This window comes from Anolis carolinensis, chromosome 2 (assembly GCF_035594765.1).
Source record: "Anolis carolinensis isolate JA03-04 chromosome 2, rAnoCar3.1.pri, whole genome shotgun sequence".
Classification (NCBI taxonomy): domain Eukaryota; kingdom Metazoa; phylum Chordata; class Lepidosauria; order Squamata; family Dactyloidae; genus Anolis; species Anolis carolinensis.
The window spans coordinates 101,065,099-101,085,074 of record NC_085842.1 but is presented as its reverse complement, the minus strand read 5'-3'; the positions used below and the strand labels follow the sequence as shown (position 1 = coordinate 101,085,074).

At 37.7% G+C, this 19,976-nt stretch overlaps 1 protein-coding gene across 2 annotated transcripts in view; it reads right to left on the bottom strand.

The window, feature by feature from the left end:
- Positions 1-464: 464 nt before the first annotated feature.
- The window catches only part of rasgef1c (RasGEF domain family member 1C), a 122,460-nt gene continuing 102,948 nt past the window's right edge, over positions 465-19,976 (bottom strand). For both annotated transcript variants that reach the window (XM_062970308.1, XM_003217468.4), the window contains exons 12-14: positions 19,251-19,374; positions 17,344-17,416; positions 465-14,626 (exon numbers count right to left, since the gene is read on the bottom strand). In XM_062970308.1, coding sequence (XP_062826378.1) covers positions 14,602-14,626; positions 17,344-17,416; positions 19,251-19,374 — 222 coding nt within the window. In that variant the 3' untranslated portion in view covers positions 465-14,601. The remainder of the gene's footprint in view (positions 14,627-17,343; positions 17,417-19,250; positions 19,375-19,976) is intronic.

The window sequence follows — 19,976 nt, the reverse complement described above, 5'->3', positions numbered from 1 at the left end:
AGTCCCCGTTGGGGAGATGGTGGCGGGGTATAAATAAAGTTTTATTATTATTATTATTATTATTATTATTATTATTATTATTATTATTATTATTTATTATTACTCTGTTCAGCTGATGAAGTGCTTTAAGTTGCTGGGTTTGGAAACCGTAAGAGGAGCATGATATGGCTATTAATAAACTGAGCTGAACAGTTATGTCTACTTAAGAGAAAGTGGTGTAAGACCAGGCCTTCATTGCTATGGGCCACCTGCTGCGATGGTGGCCAGCAGATTAACAGTGGCACAGCTGCCAGGCTTCACAACCATCACAGCTGAAAGACAGACAGCCGCAGAAAGGCAGAATTCATTTTAGCCAAAATCTTGCCTTGTCTCCCCTTCTGACTTTTAGAGATATTCCAGGCCTGTAGTACAGATTGATAATTCACAACAACAAGGTGTACATATTGAAAAATTCAATGTCTGGATTAACCACATATCAATATTTTTAATTTTACATTCACATTACAAAATGTAGAAACCATAGACAGTTCAGGCAAACTGTTAAAACACAGTATAGGCTTGTCATATAAATTCTGTACATAGGTAAAGTAGCTTGTACAACTGACAAAAGGGTTTCGTAACAATTTTACAACCATGGTATAAAAAGGCCTGGGGACGAGAAAATGCTAGAAACATGAACAAATCATGGGATGTTTTCATCCTTAACAGCTATTACCTACATATGACCATGCTGTTTTACAGTATTAATGAAAAGCAGGGCAAGCATATCATCATTACAATTTCGTAAAGATATGTACAATCACAAAAGGATAACATCTCCCCTCCCCCCAAGTACCATACCATTTGTCCACCAGAGTGTTCACAGTATTAGTAAAAAAAATTAAGAACCTGAAATAGCAAACATACACATCAATGATATATGGATTCCAGATTGACCAGCAAATGCAAGTGACAATATGAAGAGATCTATCTTTCAAAACACCAATGTACTTGGGTGGCATTGTTACACATGGTTTGTACTTAAAACATATTCAGGAAACAGTTATAGTATCATTTTATTTATTTCAAGTGCTCTTTGTTCTTTCTAACAACTCAAGGCATCAATAAAGACCTCTTATTTTTAAGCAAAGTTTTTAGAGTTAATGTAATGTAATTTACAATTTGAATCCAGATATAAACCTTGTTAGTCAAGCATGACTTAAATCTTGCTAATCCAGAAACTCTGCAAGTAATAATACACACTCAGGATATCATATTTTCTGAATAACAATTTTCCATCCATAAGCAGTTTTATGGCCCGGCAGTTTACTATTAAGGAAGAAGAAGAGAAAGAAGAATTGTATAGAATGTGCCCAAGATTTTAGCCCATGTGCTCCAAATAACCCTTTAATTCAGTCTCATTGGAAAATTTTGAATGTATATTCTAATATAACCAACAGTTTATATTATCAGGAAAAAAATCATTGATTTTGTTCCTGTTTCAACTATACCATCTCAAGTGGTATAACATTTCACTTATTTAGGCCCCACCTTTCTTTCAGCACAGGATTCAAGGTGGATTCAAGGGTTCAGTATGTCAGCGATTTCAGTGTTTCCTTATCTCACCATTTCACAGATATACATAAATAGTATAAAGATTAGGCGAAGGCTGTAGTCCTACCAGGGAGAAGCCTGACTGAAGGGATATGGCTGTAAATCTAGTGTAACATTGGTGAGTGAACAGAATATGCGAGTGATGACCAATTGTTTTTTTTCCCCAGCTGAACAAGTAGCAGCGCACCTTTTCCTACTGATTCCTGGTTGCACGTATTTTCAGTGAATTATGATGTTGAAATGCAGAAAATGATATCAGATGTCCACACACAATTTTTAAGCAATACTTCTACTCCTGTTACCTTGTTGCCAGTAGACAAGTTGCTAGTGGCACAGTTGGAAAAATCATAGTGAAGAACCAAAGGGCTGCAGATGTGATCTGAAGCTACTTCTGCATGCATTGGTGCTACTCCGCATGTTACTTTGGGAGGTTTAGCAGCCAAGGAAGCAATATTTGGGAAAACACAAAGGACAGCAGTGTGAGAAAGGGATCTCCCAAGAAACTGCTGTATGCAAGCAGACTACTGTACACAGTTTTCTGCTTGATCCAGAATTGAAGCCTTCTGGGGTGTATTTTGATCTGAGCCTTTCTCATAGGGTAAGGACCAGTTCAGATCCTATGTTGTTCATGCATGATAACTCTTGCAAATGACTCCTCTCACTAAGTGTTCATAAAAATATAATATACTTTGTGCATGCTACATGATTTTTCCTTGTACCTTTGTAAAGCAATTTGGTTTGCAGGACAGCAGGTTCTGCTTCACATGCTGACAGTTAAGATTTCAAAGATACCATTTACTCGTGAGAACAGTTCCTTGTCTAGAAAAATGTAACATATGTATTAGGTATTTTCTTTAAAAGTTACAAATAAGTATTTACCAATTTAGAATAGGCATATATTGCTCTTTCTACAAAACCAGTTATGTACACTGTAGCTATTCTCTATCATTCATCTTATACCTGAGTCCTAACCACAGTGATCTGGAATGTATGGAGCCTGCGGTGGCCTAGGGGATAAAAGCCTTGTGACTTGAAGGCTGGGTTGCTGACCTGAAGGCTGCCAGGTTTGAATCCCACCCGGGGAGAGCGCGGATGAGCTCCCTCTATCAGCTCCAGCTCCATGAGGGGACATGAGAGAAGCCTCCCACAAGGATGGTAAAACATCAAAAACATCCAGGCGTTTCCTGGGCAACGTCCTTGCAGACAACCAATTCTCTCACTCCAGAAGCAACTCCGGTTGCTCCTGATACGAAAAAAAAAAAATCTGGAATGTTACCCAGTTTAGACAATATAATCCTGAAAATCTCTTGGGAAGACAGATGAACAAACATCAGCGTTTTGGAAGAAGCAAGGATTGCCAGCATTGAAGTGATAATCCTTTGTCATCAACTTTGCTGGACTGGCCATGTTGTCTGAACGTCTGATCATGGTCTCCCAAAGCAGTTCCTGAACTCTCAGTTTAAGAATGGAAAACGGAATGTTGGTGGACAGCAAAAGAGATTTAAAGGTGGGCTTAAAGCTAACCTTAAAAAAGTGAAATAGACACACAGAAAGAACTGGGAAGCCCTGGCCTTTGAGCGTGTTAACTGGAGGTCATCTGTTACCAACAGTGCTATGGATTTTGAACAGGCAGGAATAGAGAGCAAAAAGGAGAAACCTGCCGATGCCAAGAGAAAGGTGCGTCAAGCAAACCCTTGTTGTGACCACCTTCAATCTGGAAATCCATGTCTACATTGTGAAAGACCATGCATATGCAGAGTAGGCCTCCACAGACACCTATGAACTCATTGCCAAGACTCTGCCCTTGGAAGACAAACATACTCGGTCACAAGTGATAGCCTTTGGTGATGAAGTAGAGTCGACTATAACCCAAATATAGCTAAAACTGGATTCCCACTTGGAGAAAAGGCCCTCTCCTTTCACAAGCCAGCTTTAAAAAGTAGAAGCAGGTTTCATTTGCTAGAGATGTATGCCATTTAGTGTTCTAGGTCTATTATATGCAGCAGTACTTTTAGAGAAATAAATAAGGACATTAAAAAATATCTGTCTTACTTAACAATATCCAACATTTCATTTACAAGAAACATTATATTACCCAGAATATTGTAACCTGTTTTTCTTTCACTTTCTGATAGTGTATACCTGTGATGTAACCAACTCAAACAAGAATTCTTCTTTTTAATCACATCATATTCATACTAGAAGTCTAACATGATTCACTGTGATATATGAAGACAACCAAGACTGGTATTCTGAAAAGGCTTCAAGTGCTATTCAACGTCTTGGAAATATTAACTTCAGCTGTTTGCTCACCTGAGAAGGTAAACTGATTTTTAACTGAAAAAAGAGATTGCTCGTACCGCCATGTGAGGACTGCAATAACAGCTTCCAGTTTCAAATACATTTTTGCCAGTGTACTAGTTTTCTTCAGGAAATATTCTAAAATTGTGTCCCTGTTCTTTAGCATTTGTAATATTAATTGCATCTTATATCTTTTAATTCATTCTTAATATAGTTAGGATTCAGGCTTAAGGCAGATAAGTATCACAGAATGTAGTTAAGCTAGAGGTTGATTTCAATGATGTTATGACTCCAGTACAAAGTTGCTATAAAGATCCATTGTTGCCCGCTTTTGGTCCAAAACTATTTAGCTGTTTGTGATTCCTTTATTTTATCACTTTTAAACTTATTTATTATGCAATGCTTTTGACACGAAATAAATAAAAAAATAAAGATCCATTTTCATTTGTGCACAGCTCAGGTCCACTACTTTGATTCCACTTGCTCAAATTGTTCTGCAAGCCCTTCTATATCCTATAATCTAAGGAACTGCATAAGGAATTATTCACAAGGCATTAACATCTCAGTCCAGCATGGGGTGTTTGTCCAATGGTATCATTATGCTATATCTCTGATCTTTGCAACCAAGAACCAATCATGAATGAAACTCTTACTACTTGAAAGGGTGGAACATATTGTTTCAAATGATTACTGCTAGATGCCTCTCCCAGTATACAAACAGCCCCTAGCCTCAGTCCTTTTGCAAGATGGCACCCTCTCAACATAAGGCATAATGAAAGATTCTCCATTTGCAGAGTTATTTTTTTTAGATTTGTTTCTGGCTCAATTTTTTTTAGTAAAACTTTGTAACTTGATAACTCATTAAAGCATTTGTAACTTTTTGTGTAATTGTAACATGTTGCCATTGTGAAACATACTGCTTTGATATTGGGTCCACCCTTTTAAAACATCTGTATGTATATCTGTATCATAAAACATTTTATTCTACTTGCTTCAAATATGTTTTCTCTCTCTTTGTAACCAATGCTTAGCAGTAAACCAATTAAAACATTTAAAGTAAGCACCTGAAAGTGTTATCTCTCATACTTTTCCCATTAGTCTAACCTTGGATATATTTGATACGATCTTTGCTCATTTAGGTGTTGCTTGCACTTCTGCTGGATTTTGCTCCATCAGAGCTAAAACACTCCCTTGTGTACTTTTCCTGTTGGTCTGGTGATGGGTACAAACTGTGTATATATCTCCATAATGAGAAATCTTGTCATAGTATCTTCAAACAATAGAAAGAAGGGGCAAAGATACACCCAGTGTCTATTCATTATCTCATAGCCAGAGGTGATATGTTATGTAAGAAAGGGCTAGTTCACATGCAGCATCAAACTATGATCTCATGCCATGTAAGCCCTTTGTTTGTAATTCGCTCTCTGCTTTCCCTCATACACTTCATAACTTTTTCCTGCATTACCAAACTACATTTACTATTAAACATTGAAGTATGCTTTGTGATTACATCAAATGCTATGATTGCAAATCAGGACATGATCCTCCTATATATTAGATCTTTTGTTAGATCTAATGATGTCTTTCCTCTCACTTAATGACTTTGAATGGGAAAAACATAAGAAGATTTGCAAATGGCAGGGAAGGAGAAAAGAGGTAAATTTCAACTTTTTTACAGCCTTCCACTGGTTCAAAATAAGATTAGATTCCAGTTTGCAAGAAGAAACAGGAAGTAATTGCACAGAACATGCACATTATGGGCCCTTCCAGACAGGCCTTATATCCCAGGATCGGATCCCAGGTTTATCCCAGATTATCTGGTGGTACGAACTCATATAATCCAGTTTAAAGCAGAAAATCTGGGATCGGATCCTGAGATATAGGGCCTGTTTGGAAGGGCCCATATAGGGAGAAACCTGTAAGCATAGGGCTCCAAACTATCCATCTGGTTAAGTTGTCCAAAGTGGGTTTCAATTGATTTTTCAAATTATTATAGAAGGTCTGAATTCTACTGTCAGTTAAACTAGAGCAAACCCTCCAAATCAATGGGATTAACCTATGTATTGATTCACCATCTAGCAACTGATTCAATGGACCTGCTATAGTTGGGACTAACCAACGGGATTCAGGCTGAATAGATCTTACACTGAGGTCTTGGTTTTTAAAATGGCTAGTTTATACAGGGATTTTTGCCAACTCACTGGATATCCTAGTTTGTTTCATCACTCTGCTTCACTGCTCACCTCAAAACCTGTGCCTCATAGCAGGTTCTGCTCCTCATCCTGATGGCAAATGATACCAAATACTCACTTCTGAAACAATCTCATACATAGAACACTGTTCGTAATGACAGTTGTATCAATCTGAAACCTACTGAAAAGTGTTTATGTCCTCTGATCTTCTTTTTCTGGAATAATTTAATAGAATCTAAACAAGATAATTAGATTAATCTCAGATTCTGCTTTGATAATGATATGAGTAACAATATTATGACTTTTCGTTTGATGAAATCAATTACTAAGTCAACTTGTGTTTATAATTTTCACTTCAATTGATGTTTGCCATCATGTGCAAACCATTGCCTGTATTTTAAACAATATATAAACAATTCAATATAAATTAAGTATTACAGAATTAGAGAAGGGTCAGTCTAGTTTGTTAGTTTTTGCAGAGGAAGGATGATTTTTTCATAAGCATATTTCTATTATAGTGCATATCAATATGAATAATACATATCACTAATATTTAATTTGCATGTCAGCTGTAACTGAAATATTAATACCCTATCCATCACATAAATAATGGATTTTTATGGAAATGATACTATTGTGTGGTATGCCAATTACCTTCTCTTTCAGTATGTCAGTACGTGAATACCTTTAAGCTTTTAAATGGAAGTAATGATTGCATGAACAAAATGTTCATTTCATGAACTGAAACCATTTAGTCTATTGGCCCTTTTCTATTCATTGACAGGATGAACTTTCTGACAATTTTAAAAATAAAATTGACATTTCTCCTCCTAATGCAGCATTTAGCATATGACAAAAGTTCCTTCCATTTCAGTTAAAAAAAAGTGGGGATGGAAATCTTTGTAGATTTCATTATTGCAGGAAAAAAATTGAATTATTTAAAATTTTGTCTCCAGTAAGAAAGTATTGAAATATATGTTTGCATTTTGGGGTTTATAGCAATTTCTGTGCAGAAAACAAGTTCCCTGTACAAAAAACATTTTCTACAGGGAAATCTCATTTTCTGCATAACAGGACAGAAAACAGTTTCCTACAGTCAAACCATCCCAGTCATTTTGTACACAAAGTAAGTTCCATATTGCGAATATTCTCACCTGAGATTTTGCTCACCATGATTTCTAGATATTTGACAATTCCTCTTTTCAATTATACAAAATCCCAGAATACTTATAAAGTATCTAAACAAACACAAGATGGTCTATGCAGGGCCGTAGCCAGAAAAAAAAATTCGGGGGGGGGGGGGTTAACCCCTTGCACACACCCCTTCCCGCTACAAACCTGTCAATATCTGCTTGAGATAGTGCCTGGAGGGACTCTTAATGTTTTGTGTCTCATAGACTTAGCATGGGGATTTGGTTAACCAGTTAAAATTCATGAGTAAACCAGATTTTTTTATAACCTGAAAATTTTGGGGGGGGGGGTTGAACCCCTAAAACCGCCCCCTCGCTACAGGCCTGGGTCTATGTACAAAGAAAATATGTCCAAATAGCATATAGTATTATTGAAGTTCCCTGTACAAAGCTCAATTTGGCAGTACCAGACAAAATGAAAAGGAGCAACAGATCTAACACAACAGTTATCCAAGTCTGATATTGATTCCAATGTATATAGGCTTCAGGGATACATAGTCAATGAAAATATCTTCCAAACAAAGTAAACAGACGGTTGGTCATGTTGCTGTATACTGGAATGAAGAAAATAATGATGGAGCACAGCTCTCAAGAAAGTCTTCGCAAGTAAAGTTCAAATATCATTCCAATATACAGCAACTTTGTCTGGTACTGCCAAATTGAGCTTTGTATGGGGAACTTTAATACTACTATATGCTATTTGGACATATTTTCTTTGTACATAGACCATCTTGTGTTTGTGTAGAATTCCTCTTTTCAACCCTTTCCCAAGCACTTTCAAATACAGTAGAGTCTCACTTATCCAACATTCGCTTATCCAACGTTCTGGATTATCCAAAGCATTTTTGTAGTCATTGTTTTCAATATATCATGATATTTTGGTGCTAAATTCGTAAATACAGTAATTACAACATAACATTACTGCGTATTGAACTACTTTTTCTGTTAAATTTGTTGTATAGCAGGATGTTTTGGTGCTTAATTTGTAAAATCATAGCCTAATTTGATGTTTAATAGGCTTTTCCTTAATCCCACCTTATTATCCAACATATTCGCTTATCCAAATTTTGCCAGCCCGTTTGCGTTGGATAAGCGAGACTCTACTATATATACAAAGCAGGGAGTATTCCTTTCTCTCGTTCTCTGGAGATCCAGGTGAATTGTTTAGACCCCCCACTCAAATATATGCACTTATTGCAGAATGTATGTAATTTTTTTCTGAAAGGATTTGTATAATATATTCAAATTCTATTTCTGGAGAATGTATGTGCGTTGTTCATTGCACTCAGTTTATTCAGAAGCAGTCACCACACAAGCTAATAATGGATTTGGATTTGGGAATTAGCAGCAGTTACCAGTTAGCGGAGGTCAGCCTCAGCATGCTTTAAAATGGATTTGACTCTTTAGCTATGCCTTTATTATATGCAGGAATAAATTCCTTTACCTGCTGCTGTAGCATCTCTAAGTAACACATGAAACATGGCAAGAGTTTTGGCGCAGTGGGCTCAATTTTCCACCTCAATTATTTAGTAAAGTATCGCAGGCAGTGGACTTGCATGCGCAAAAAAGAGCAACAACTCTTCCTTTACATGGCAGCTGATGCCAGGTGGCATGGCTGCTCCATTCATGTTGCCAAATGCTAATCTTGTTGCAGTAACAACTGTGAGTTTCCTGACTGTTCCACTTCCTTGTTTTAGTCATGCTAGATTTTTATTGTTCCTGACTGATGGCTGTCAAACATGAGAACAGACATAGTAGAAAGAGTCTTCTCATCCTTTAACCAACAAGATTAAAATAGTCCCCTAAAATAAATTATGCATAAAACCTTTATCGTTATATATCGTTGATAAATATTGTGTTTTTTTTCCCCAATTTGGGGGAAAATGACAAATAACTATTTTATTTATACCTTGCCTATGTCCCAGAAAAGGAAACAAGATGGTCAAATGTCATCAGTACTTTTTCAATACAGGTTGAGTACCCCTTATCTGAAATGCTCTGCATTTTGGATCCCCCTCCCACAGATTTTGAAGAATTTGCATATACATATTTAGGTATCTTGGAGATGGGACTCAAGGGTAAACACAAAATGTATATATGTCTCACATACACTCTATACACATAGCAGGAAGGTAATGTTTTACAACGTTTTAAATAATCTTGTACATGAGACAAAGTTTGTGTACACTGAAACATCAGAAAGCAAAGAGGTGGTTTCAATGTTGGGCTGTGACTCTGGAAAATATTGTTTGAATTCCCACTCAGCCTTGGAAAACTATTGATAACCTTGTATTGTATTTTATAATGGGGAATTAATATATTCCTTGGACTTGCCGCATCAGCATATGAATGTTTAGGGTATGATATCAAGATAACTCTCCACAACAGATGTCATAAAATAAGAAGAACATGTGCAGCCTAGATATAAAAACACATGCTGTGGATCAGAACAGAAATCATTCTTTAGAGCATTGTCACACAGACTATGAGCTAAATCCAACATTCTGCTGGTGGGACATTAATCTTATTCTCCCTTTTCTCAACATTCCCTAAAAATCAGTTCTGCAGAGTTTTCCCATACTCCTCAGCTGGTTTTGGGACACATGGAAAAGAGGGATCCCTGCAACTGGGAGCACTCCCTGTTCCACATAAATCGACCAAAGAACCTTCTATGGACATCTCCTCTAGACCACTAAAAACCAAGCAGTACTTTACTTTTTATAAAGCAAACTCAACATATTCACCCACTTCCATGCAGTGTGATGTCAGCTGTTATAGTTATCAATGGGCAATTTAAACAATGTCCATGCTTAAGGGAACAGCCCCTGCAAAAATATCACAAATGGCTCTGATCCCTGTTCATAAGTAGATATATAATTGTTCCATACCTTTTGGAATAGACAGAGTCTACAAAGAAATCATTTTGGGAATGGTTTTATGTGGAAGCCTGTAAAGTTAAAAGCAACCTCTTGACATCAGCACATATTGAAATGGTAATAGCAAACTCACAATGAATAGATTTAAATAAATACTGTCTCCATTTATACTCTTATTTCTTTTGCGGCTGATGACTGGTTTTCAGAATTCCCTAAAACTTAGCAGGCTAGTCTCGAGTGATTTCTTTTCAGAAGAAAAACACACAATATTCAATTTCTCACTATCCTGTAATGTCAAAGCTAACCATTTGTGCCCTCACTTTGTAATTTTATATCCATGCCATACACTGCAATGTGCTACAATCAGCTGCAAGGTTTGCTTCATAGCATAATATAATTGGAGGAAGGGACATCTTTTGCATTTTTACTAAATCTTTTGGCTCGATATAAATTTTTTTGTTGAAGGTGTGTCTGAAGACCTTCTGCTCCTGAAAGGAATACACTTCTATTTCTGAAATACTCTGTTAAGATGTTTCTCCTAACGTTCAGCCAAAACCTACCTACTGTAACTTACACTCTTTAGATCTAGTCCTAGCCCCCACTACGGCAGCAAAGAACATATCTGCACCATTTTCTATGTGACAGTCCTTCAGGTATTTGAAGGGCTCTGTCATGCCCCTGCTCAACCTTTTCTTCTGCCAGCTAAATATGCCCAGTTATTTCGAGCTTTCTTTATTGGACTTACATTTTCATACCACTGTCCCTCTTCACTGCCTGCCTCTGAACCCTTTAGAGTTTGTCAATGCCCCTTTCAAAGTATGAGGCCCAGAATTTGACACAAGAATCTAGATGAATTTTGACATGTGCAGAATAAAATGGAACTATTTGTTGTGATGACTCACAAACAGTGCATCTATTGATATGTGTCTGTTCTGCTAGCCATCTTGTAGCCATATCGCTGATTCATATTTGACTTCTGATTGTCCACAAGTCTCAGGTCCAGCAGAACAGGCACATATCAATAGAATCATTGCTTGTGAATCATCACAACAAATAGTTCAATTTCATTCTGTATGTGTCAGAATTTATCTAGATTTCTGTGTCAAATTCTGGGCACATACTGCAACCAAAGCACATATTCTCCTTTCCATAATGATGTGGTTAGGTGATATTATTATAACTAAATTTTACATTTGCAATTTCCATTTTCATTCCATTTTGTTTCTTTACAGATTTTTTATTCCCTTACTATTTTGGTTACTATTTTGGTTTATTATTATCTTAAACATTCCATCTAGTTTTGTCTCACCTGTCAAGTTGATAAGGATTCCTTCATCCCTTCATCTAAGCCACAGATAAAAATATTGACCCCCCCCCCCAAAAACAACAACAACAAAAAACGTTGACAAGAACCAGGCACAGGTACCATTCAGAATTTCAATTCGGTTTGATGAAAAACCAGTGATGAACACTCCTTCAAGTATAGTTTTCCAATCAGCTGGGACTGCACTTTGTGATATTATCATATGATTAGCTGCCTTGCTAATCAAAATGTCATGTAAAACTTTTTCACATGCATTGCTGAACAAAGATAAAGTACTTCCACAGCATTTTCATAATCCATTAAGATAGTAACCCAATCAAAAAGAGAATTAAGATTAATCTGGCAGTTGCAATAGTACATACTATTCAATGAACTATCACCGAGATGCATACAGTTTGAAAAGATTTATAAGCTGTTTTAGAATGGAAGCCAGGCTAATATTGAAATCAAGCTGCTTGGTCCTCCCTTTCTAAAAAAAGGAAACTGGAACACATTTGGCCATTTTTAGTTTTCTGGAATTTCACCCATTCTCCAGGATTATTCACTGAGAGTATGCTACAGAATAAGGTAAAGGTAAAGGTTTCCCCTGACGTTAAGTCCAGTAATGTCTGACTCTAAAATGGTGTCTTGCTCCAATGTCAAAACTGATTATTATAGGATGTTCTCTTCTTGCCAAAGGTTTAATAGGTTTAAGCACTGCAGCTCTCAAGCAACAACTATCAGGGTTAGTTCTACCTGTGGCATTCAGTGCAGAAACTGTAAAGTTCACCAACAATTTACCACAAGGCTGGGATTGATGGCATGAAGGTTTGCACATCATTACCATAACAAATAGGAGCATAAGACCAGGAAGGGAGACCAGGCATTTACACCTAACAATCCCCCCCCTCTTTTCTCTTTCCTAATCCTTCAAAGAATGAACACAAACTAAGATAATGCAGGTGAACGAGTGAGCATAAGATTTCACTATTGTAAATTTATTTGTAAATCGGGCAAGAAATGTTTTCATACCTTCACTAGCTGCCATGGGGCCATTATAAAATGGAAAGAGCATAAGATAATATAAACATAGCATTCCAAGCAATGAAACTTCAAATCCTTGTAGACACAATTGCTTAGGTGCATCCCAGAGGCTAAGGTGGCCTCATTTAAAGAAAGCACCATAGTCACCATCTAAGCAGCCCCTGTATACACTAAAAAGTAGAAGTCAGTGGTTGAGTTAAATTACTAAAATTTCCTTGTGTCTAACCACTGCTTTACTACTCAGTGAAGCATCAGTTCAAATCTTGATCATTGTGGTACAATTTTATAACGGAAAATTGTTTGTTTTTTTGTCTGATGTATTGAGCTCATCAATTTTTGCATACAAGAAATCACTTGTGACACACACAGTTCATATGATTAACTTGTTTTCTGCTGCTCTGGACACTATGCAGAACAAAGGATGCAGAACAATGGCTTCAAACTACAGGAAAGGAGATTCCACCTGAACATGAGGAAGAACTTCCTAACTGTTCAGCAGTGGAACTCTCTGCTCCGGAGTGTGGGGGGAGGGGCTCCTTCTTTGGAGGCTTTTAAGCAGATGATGGATGGCCATGCTTTGAATGCTATTTTTCTGCTTCTTGGTGGGGGGTTGGACTGGATGGCCCATGAGGCCTCTTCCAACTCTATGATTATAACTAAAGTTCTGTTTTCCTTCCAACATACTCCCTTTTTGAAAATGGAAGAATCATAGAATTTGCTTGAAACCAATTGTCTATATGTACACTTATCTTTTTGCACATTATGGTAGAAACATGTCATTTCAAAACCTCTATTGTAATACAAAGCCTTAATTAGGAGAAACAAAGTTTTTACACCTTTTCACAGTTCTTCTGTATTGGTGAGCCAAAGGACCTATGGATTTGGCTTTCAATCTATTAATCCTGCTTAAAAAATATTTTTTAAAAAACTTAATTTTACACCTGTTTCACATGAAAGTATAATAAATAAGCAATTATTACTTAATATCTGTATTATGTAGCACGTCCCTGATCTCTATCAAACACAACACACATAATAGAAGGTTTACTGTTCCCATGGATGGAAAGCAGTGACCACAAGCAGAAGAATTTTGAAATAAGAAATGCATCTTGTTGACAATTCTTTTACCATAGTGCAACACTTTATAGAGTGAGAATAGTCTTCCTGAATGCAGTGGCAATAAAAGCCTTACTATCAAAGAATTGCCCTTCTCAAATATTCTCTGCTTCAGTCATGAAGAAAATGAACGGATAAAGGAGAATGTAATTGTTAGAGCCCTTAACAGGTCCGCCTTCTATTACAATGAAGTAAGGCCCCTTGAAGATGATTATCACAATCACCTGTGAATGGAACTAGAGAATATGCTACATGCTTTATATAGAGGTAAGTCAGACTGAAAGCCATTCACTTCATTAAAACAGCTTAGGAGTTGACTATATGATAAGCTACTAGGTAGAAAAATCAGGATCCATCCCCCAAACAGAAGGAAAAATAAGGAATATTTGCAACTGAAATTCTTCTGTTTAAAGAAAAGGGTTGTGTTTTGCTTGGTGTTTCTGTACTGATGTGATTCTGTGTTGGTCTTTATCTCTGTTGTCAGAATATTGTTCATTGAAGTCTGTGATAGGAAAACAAGGTTCTGTCTGGTGAGACATTTAACCAGATTTGCAGTTTTGGCAGAACTTACTTTTGTCAGCTCTCATCGTTGCTGTCCCATACACCCTGCTTCTGAGATCACCCTGTACCTTTTCCAGTGGAGTCCGTTTTGTGTTTGCAGCACCATGGCTCTCCTTGCCTTTTGCTCTTCCTTGAGAGAAATAAGATGTTTCAGCAATAAGGATTTGATTCTGTTACAGCCACAAATAAGCCACCTATCAGGCTTTTGCTGTAAAGAGTAGTTAGAGAACATTGGTGTGCGTACTGTAAAAGACACCTTTCTGGAGTCAGTGGATAAATCCAGTCAGCCACATTGAAGAGTCCAAAAATGCACACAAAAATAAAGAATAAAATCTCCTAAATCCCCAATAGGCATCTTTGGAATCAATAGTGCAAAGTAGTTTTGCCAATTTATTTCATCCAATTGCAGATATAGATCTCCATCTTCAAGTCTTTCCTAAGATAGTCGACCTGCAAAGTAAAAGCATGAGAACATTTTTTTCAAAAAGAGTGAAAACAAATGAGGCACAGAATTATTCAGAATTAGAAAGGTCATACTCTACATGTCTGCATCAAGCAGATGGCTGGCTATACCAAACACCCAAAGGGGAAAACAAAAGCCAAGGGGAAGCTCAGGCTAGAAAAATGGGTCAGTTCCAGGTTCAAGAGAAGGCAACATATGGGTAACTATGCAATAAAGACACTAGATGAAGTGTAATGGTTGGCAGATCAAGCCTTAGGAAAAATCTGTCACTTTTCATGTAACTGTTTTGCTGTGTATGTTAACTGCCCTCAATTCAACCTCAACTTATGGAAACCCTGTGAATGAGACACATCCAAGACATCCATTCCTCAACAGCCCTGCTCAACAGCAGACTCAGGTCCATGGCCTCCTTGATTGAGTCCATCTATCTGCTTTGTGGTCTTCCTCTCTTTCTTCTGCCCTCCAATTTACTATCATTGTCTTTTCTAGTAAGCCATATCTCCTCTTATGATGTGGCCAAAGTACAGTTTTAATTTAGTCATAATGGTTATCGGGGAAAGCTCAGGCTTGACCTGCTCTAGGACCCATTTGTTTGTCTATTTAGCCATCCACACTATCCACAGAACTCTCCTCGAGCTCCACATCAAAATCAAATCAAAAGTGGTCATCTTTTCTCTGTCAGCTTTCTTTGCCATCCAGCTCTAACACCCATACATAGTGATGGGAAATAGGATGGCATGGACAAGCCTAATTTTAATGCTCAGTCATATATCTTTGCACTTGAAGATCTTGTGTAGTTCTTTCATAACGGCTCTTCCCATTCCTAGACTTCTTGTGATTTCTTGACTGCAATCTCCATTCTGATCAATGACTGATCCAAGGTATGGGATTTTTAAAAACTATTTCAATTACCTTATCATCTACATTGTTTTACTACATGCTATACTTGTAGGTCACAAAGAAATGCATCTTTCAGTCATTTGCCCAAATTAATTGTATCGTAAGGATGCAAATATAGGGAAGTGACAAAAAAAGAAGAAGCAAAAATGGTAGTGTTTTCCATCAGCCTCAAAATCCTTTCCAATATAGCAGCAGGAAGGGACTTCACTATATTTTATCCTTCCTCATTGTATTAATGATGTGATGTTATAGAAGCTGTATTACAGTCTTTTTTGTAAGGCCACACTAAGTAAAATAAGAGGTATATATAAAGACTGAACAACAAATACAATATTTGGTGGAAGAAAAAATTACACATAGATGATTGTAAAAAAATTACACATAGATGATGATAAAGAGGAAATGGTGTTGGTTGAATTATATGGTGAGATTGACACTGGAACAGAAATGAGATTTTGAAGAAGACAGTAAGGGAGGAGTGAACAAAGAGTTCATCTACATTGTAGAATTAATGCAATTTGATACCACTTTGGGTTGTTGTATGTCTTTCGGGCTGTGTGGCCATGTTCCAGAAGTATTCTCTCCTGACGTTTCGCCCACATCTATGGCAGGCATCCTCACAACCTCTGAGGATGCCTGCCATAGATGTGAGCGAAACATCAGGAGAGAATACTTCTGGAACATGGCCACACAGCCCGAAAGACATATAACAACCCAGTGATCCCGGCCATGAAAGCCTTTGACAACACATTGATATCACTTTAACTGCTGTGTCTCAATGCTATGAAATTCTGGGCTTTGTAATTTTGATCAAAATTATTTGGTAAAGAAGTCTAGAAAACTTGTAAAACTACAACTCCCACAATTCTATAGCACTGAACCATCACAGTTAAAGGTAGTGTCAAACTGCATTAATTCTACAGTGTAGATGCACCCTACGTGTGCTTAAGGTTACGTGAGATTTGTGTGAGGAGAAAGAGAGATTGTGTGAGGTAAAACTGTTTATTTGGTTAAGAAATAATTGGAAGGATTAAATTAATTGTTAAATCTAATTGTGCTAGTGTGCTAAAGCAAGGCAATGTAAAGTAGTGGCCCACAGACTGGTGAAAGTTCATATGCCATTTAGTTCCTAAAGAGTTTCCAGGAAAGAAAGAAACTGCTGTGGCCAATGGATGCAATATGGTTTTGGTCCCTGGCATATTGGCAAAAAATGCTTGCCTGCCACATCAATCATTTTAATCCCTATGCTAGAAGATAGCAAGCACTAAGTGCTACTAAATTGTATTCAATTAAATGATTAATTATATCAAAGCCTACTGCCTAGTAACTATTGCCAGTAGTGAAGTAGATCCTAAAAGCTACTTATACACGGACACTCTAAGCAGTGGACTAAATAATCCTAACTTAATCTAATAGATGTTCTTTTCCCCTTCTGTTTTGATTGAAGTGCTAATTTCTGTGCCATTTCAACTCCAAGGAGTATTCTGGGAGAACAGCAGCACATTCATGATGGGAAATGGTTCCCTTAGATATATCTATGCTCTGGAAGTGCTTACATCCTGAACATGAAGATGGGATTCCCGGAGATGTTTAGAGGCCTGTGTCCTTAACAAGCATGGCAACAAGGGCCATCATGTGACCATTACATGTAAACTATCATCTGATTTTTGCAGTCCCACGTAATTTTAGTTTTGTGACAGACAGGATGAGGCAATGTTCTTCAAAACTGTCAATTCTTTTCTACACCCAGATTTAACCAACTTACAACTCACAAGCTTGCTCAACATAAATGAACTAACAATACCTCAAAGTTTTCCACCTCTCTTTTTCAGTTTGGTTTTCTGGACTTTCACTTTCATAGGAAGCCAGATACAAGCCTAAAAGGAAAGGAAAGGGGGACGGATGGACAAGATAGGTTAGTGAAGCTACATCAGTTACTCAAAGATTAGCATTTGGAAGAAATCAAAAATCAAAAACAATATGAATCTTCTGCATATTCAGTTCATCAGCACCGCAGTGTCCATAATACAGAATTTCTCCAAAGGCAGAAATCCAAAGGCAAAGCTGGATTTTCTTTTTTATATAATTGGATGTAATGGGACATGTGCTGCACAGATTTTGGTATCCACAGGGGGTTTTCTAACCAAAGCCCAGTAGATATTGAAGGTCCACTGGAGGTGGTAAGTAATGAACCCCCTCCCCCAATGACGGAAGCAGTATTCCCTTTAATAACAACTTTAATAATAACTTTATTCTTATATACCGCCCCATCTCCCCAAAGAGACTTGGGTGGCTTACATGGGGACCAAGCCCAGTAATGCAACAATAAAATACAACAACATAAGATACATTCAATTACAATGAATTAATACATAAAAACATATAAAAATCATAAAAGCACAAACTCAACAACAACCAATAACCAATAGCCAGGCGCAATGGGCGTGTTCAAAAATGGAAGGCAAGGCTATAAATTATACATGTGCAATATATTGGACAACAATGTAGGAAGTCCACAATGTCGAGCAAAAGGGCTGGATGTGGTGTGGATACCCAGCCTCTGGCAACAGCCAAGGGATTCTGGCATGGTACAGAAGGGCCAGGTCCTTACCAGATGCAGAGGTTCCAGCCAAGATTGTAGATTTAACTTACTTTACTCAGTCTGTTCATATTCTCTCTGTCAGACCCAGAATGCTTAGTACAAAGGATACATCCTTGTCAGGTTGTGGGCACCACCCACCCTGGATTCAATTATGGGAGCATAATTTAAGTAATTTAGACCACTTTCCCCCTGCATATCAAGTATGGTCTAAATTACTTAAATTATGCTCCCAACAGGACATCTTTCTAAATACACTGTTTTAGGGGAGTTGTAGCACTGTGAGAGTTACTGTAACTTGTTCTTGAATGTTTCTCATCAAATTTCACTGTAACTGCTCCCTTTGTTATTGTTTTTTTTGACAATTTCTACTGTGAGGTAGAGGCTGAGGAACATTTTCTTGGTCTCAGTCTCAATTTGTATGTGGCCAGTAGAAGTTCCAGCTGTCTGGTGTGATTATCATGGAAGAGTTTTAAAGGCTTCCCCTCAAAAATTCAAAATTCAAAAACAATGTCAGAGTCAGTCAAGCCTATGGGCATTTATAGGCAAAGCTAATTTGGCCCTGATCCCTGGCATGATGAAAATGAGATATGACGGAATTAACCTATTACAAAAAAGATACAGAGCAATACAATACACTGGAAGGATAAGACATGAATGCCAGTCAGAAACTCATTTACAAATGGGCTGACAGGGGTTTTACCCCCTCCATCCCAATTCCTTCCATCAAGCAGTTTAAATAGTATGCATAACTTTCTGCTGAGACCTTGGCTCTGCTTTCCCTGCCTACAGATATCATAAACCACCTTATGTGCAGAGACTTATTGCTTCTCCCTCAAAATGCTTTCATCCGCAACATGATTGACATTCATGACAACCCCTCACAGGATGTCTATTCCTCTGTGGGTATTGCAAAAATGATTTGCTGCAAGGATATTGCTTGGTTGAAAAGTTATGGGAAACAGAAAGGCTCAGATGGTTATTCTTATAATAGCTTATGGGAGATGAGTTGCTGCGAGAAAATTCCTTGAAAACTACATTTTCAGGCTAGAGCTATGGAGCAATATTATTCTCATGCCGCCATAGCTTTAATTGAAACAGAATTTTCTTACCGTCTTCAGTGAAGATGGGTGCAGTATGTAAATAATGGATGATGTTATCATCTTGTTCAAATGGACATTCCACTTGTTTCCATGTTATAAATTCTCCTACTTGCTTTGCCAGTTCGAGGAATTTCTGTAGAGAGTTTTAAAAAGAGTAATCAAGGTCAAAGGAAATTGAAATTATTACTACAGCTCCACTATTCCCCAAAAGTGCTAGCTTGCACTGATGTATTGTGGGTGGGTATATGTGAGTGACATTTCCTTTTAGCACAGGTCTCCCCTTGCCTCCCTTTCTAAGGCACTTAATAGAAATGGTAGTAAAATGTGAGGTGTGAAAAGCCCTGCCTAACTTACCAGATGGAGATGTTGCTGTAGTGAGCCTCCTCCCACTCACCATTGTGTCTGGGGGGCTCCTTCTTCCTAGGAGCCCTCTATGCTGGCAATGTTTTCTGCCACGTGGCCAGCTGGCCAATCATTGGCGGGTTGGGGCCGGCTGCCAGGGGATCCACTGGCAGCCTATTTAAGGCTGCATCAGGCTGCTCCCGGGTCTGGTTTTGGATGAACATGCCTCTTTTTATTGTTGCCTCTCAGACCATTTCAAAATCTTCTAAAGAGGAGTGGGATGTTAAGGTATACTCTAGGAAAAGACTTGGTGACTGGTGATTTCTTTGTCAGTGATGAATCTACTCCAGGAGTTAAAGTAGCTGTCCAGGGTACTAAACCCTGTCCCCCAAA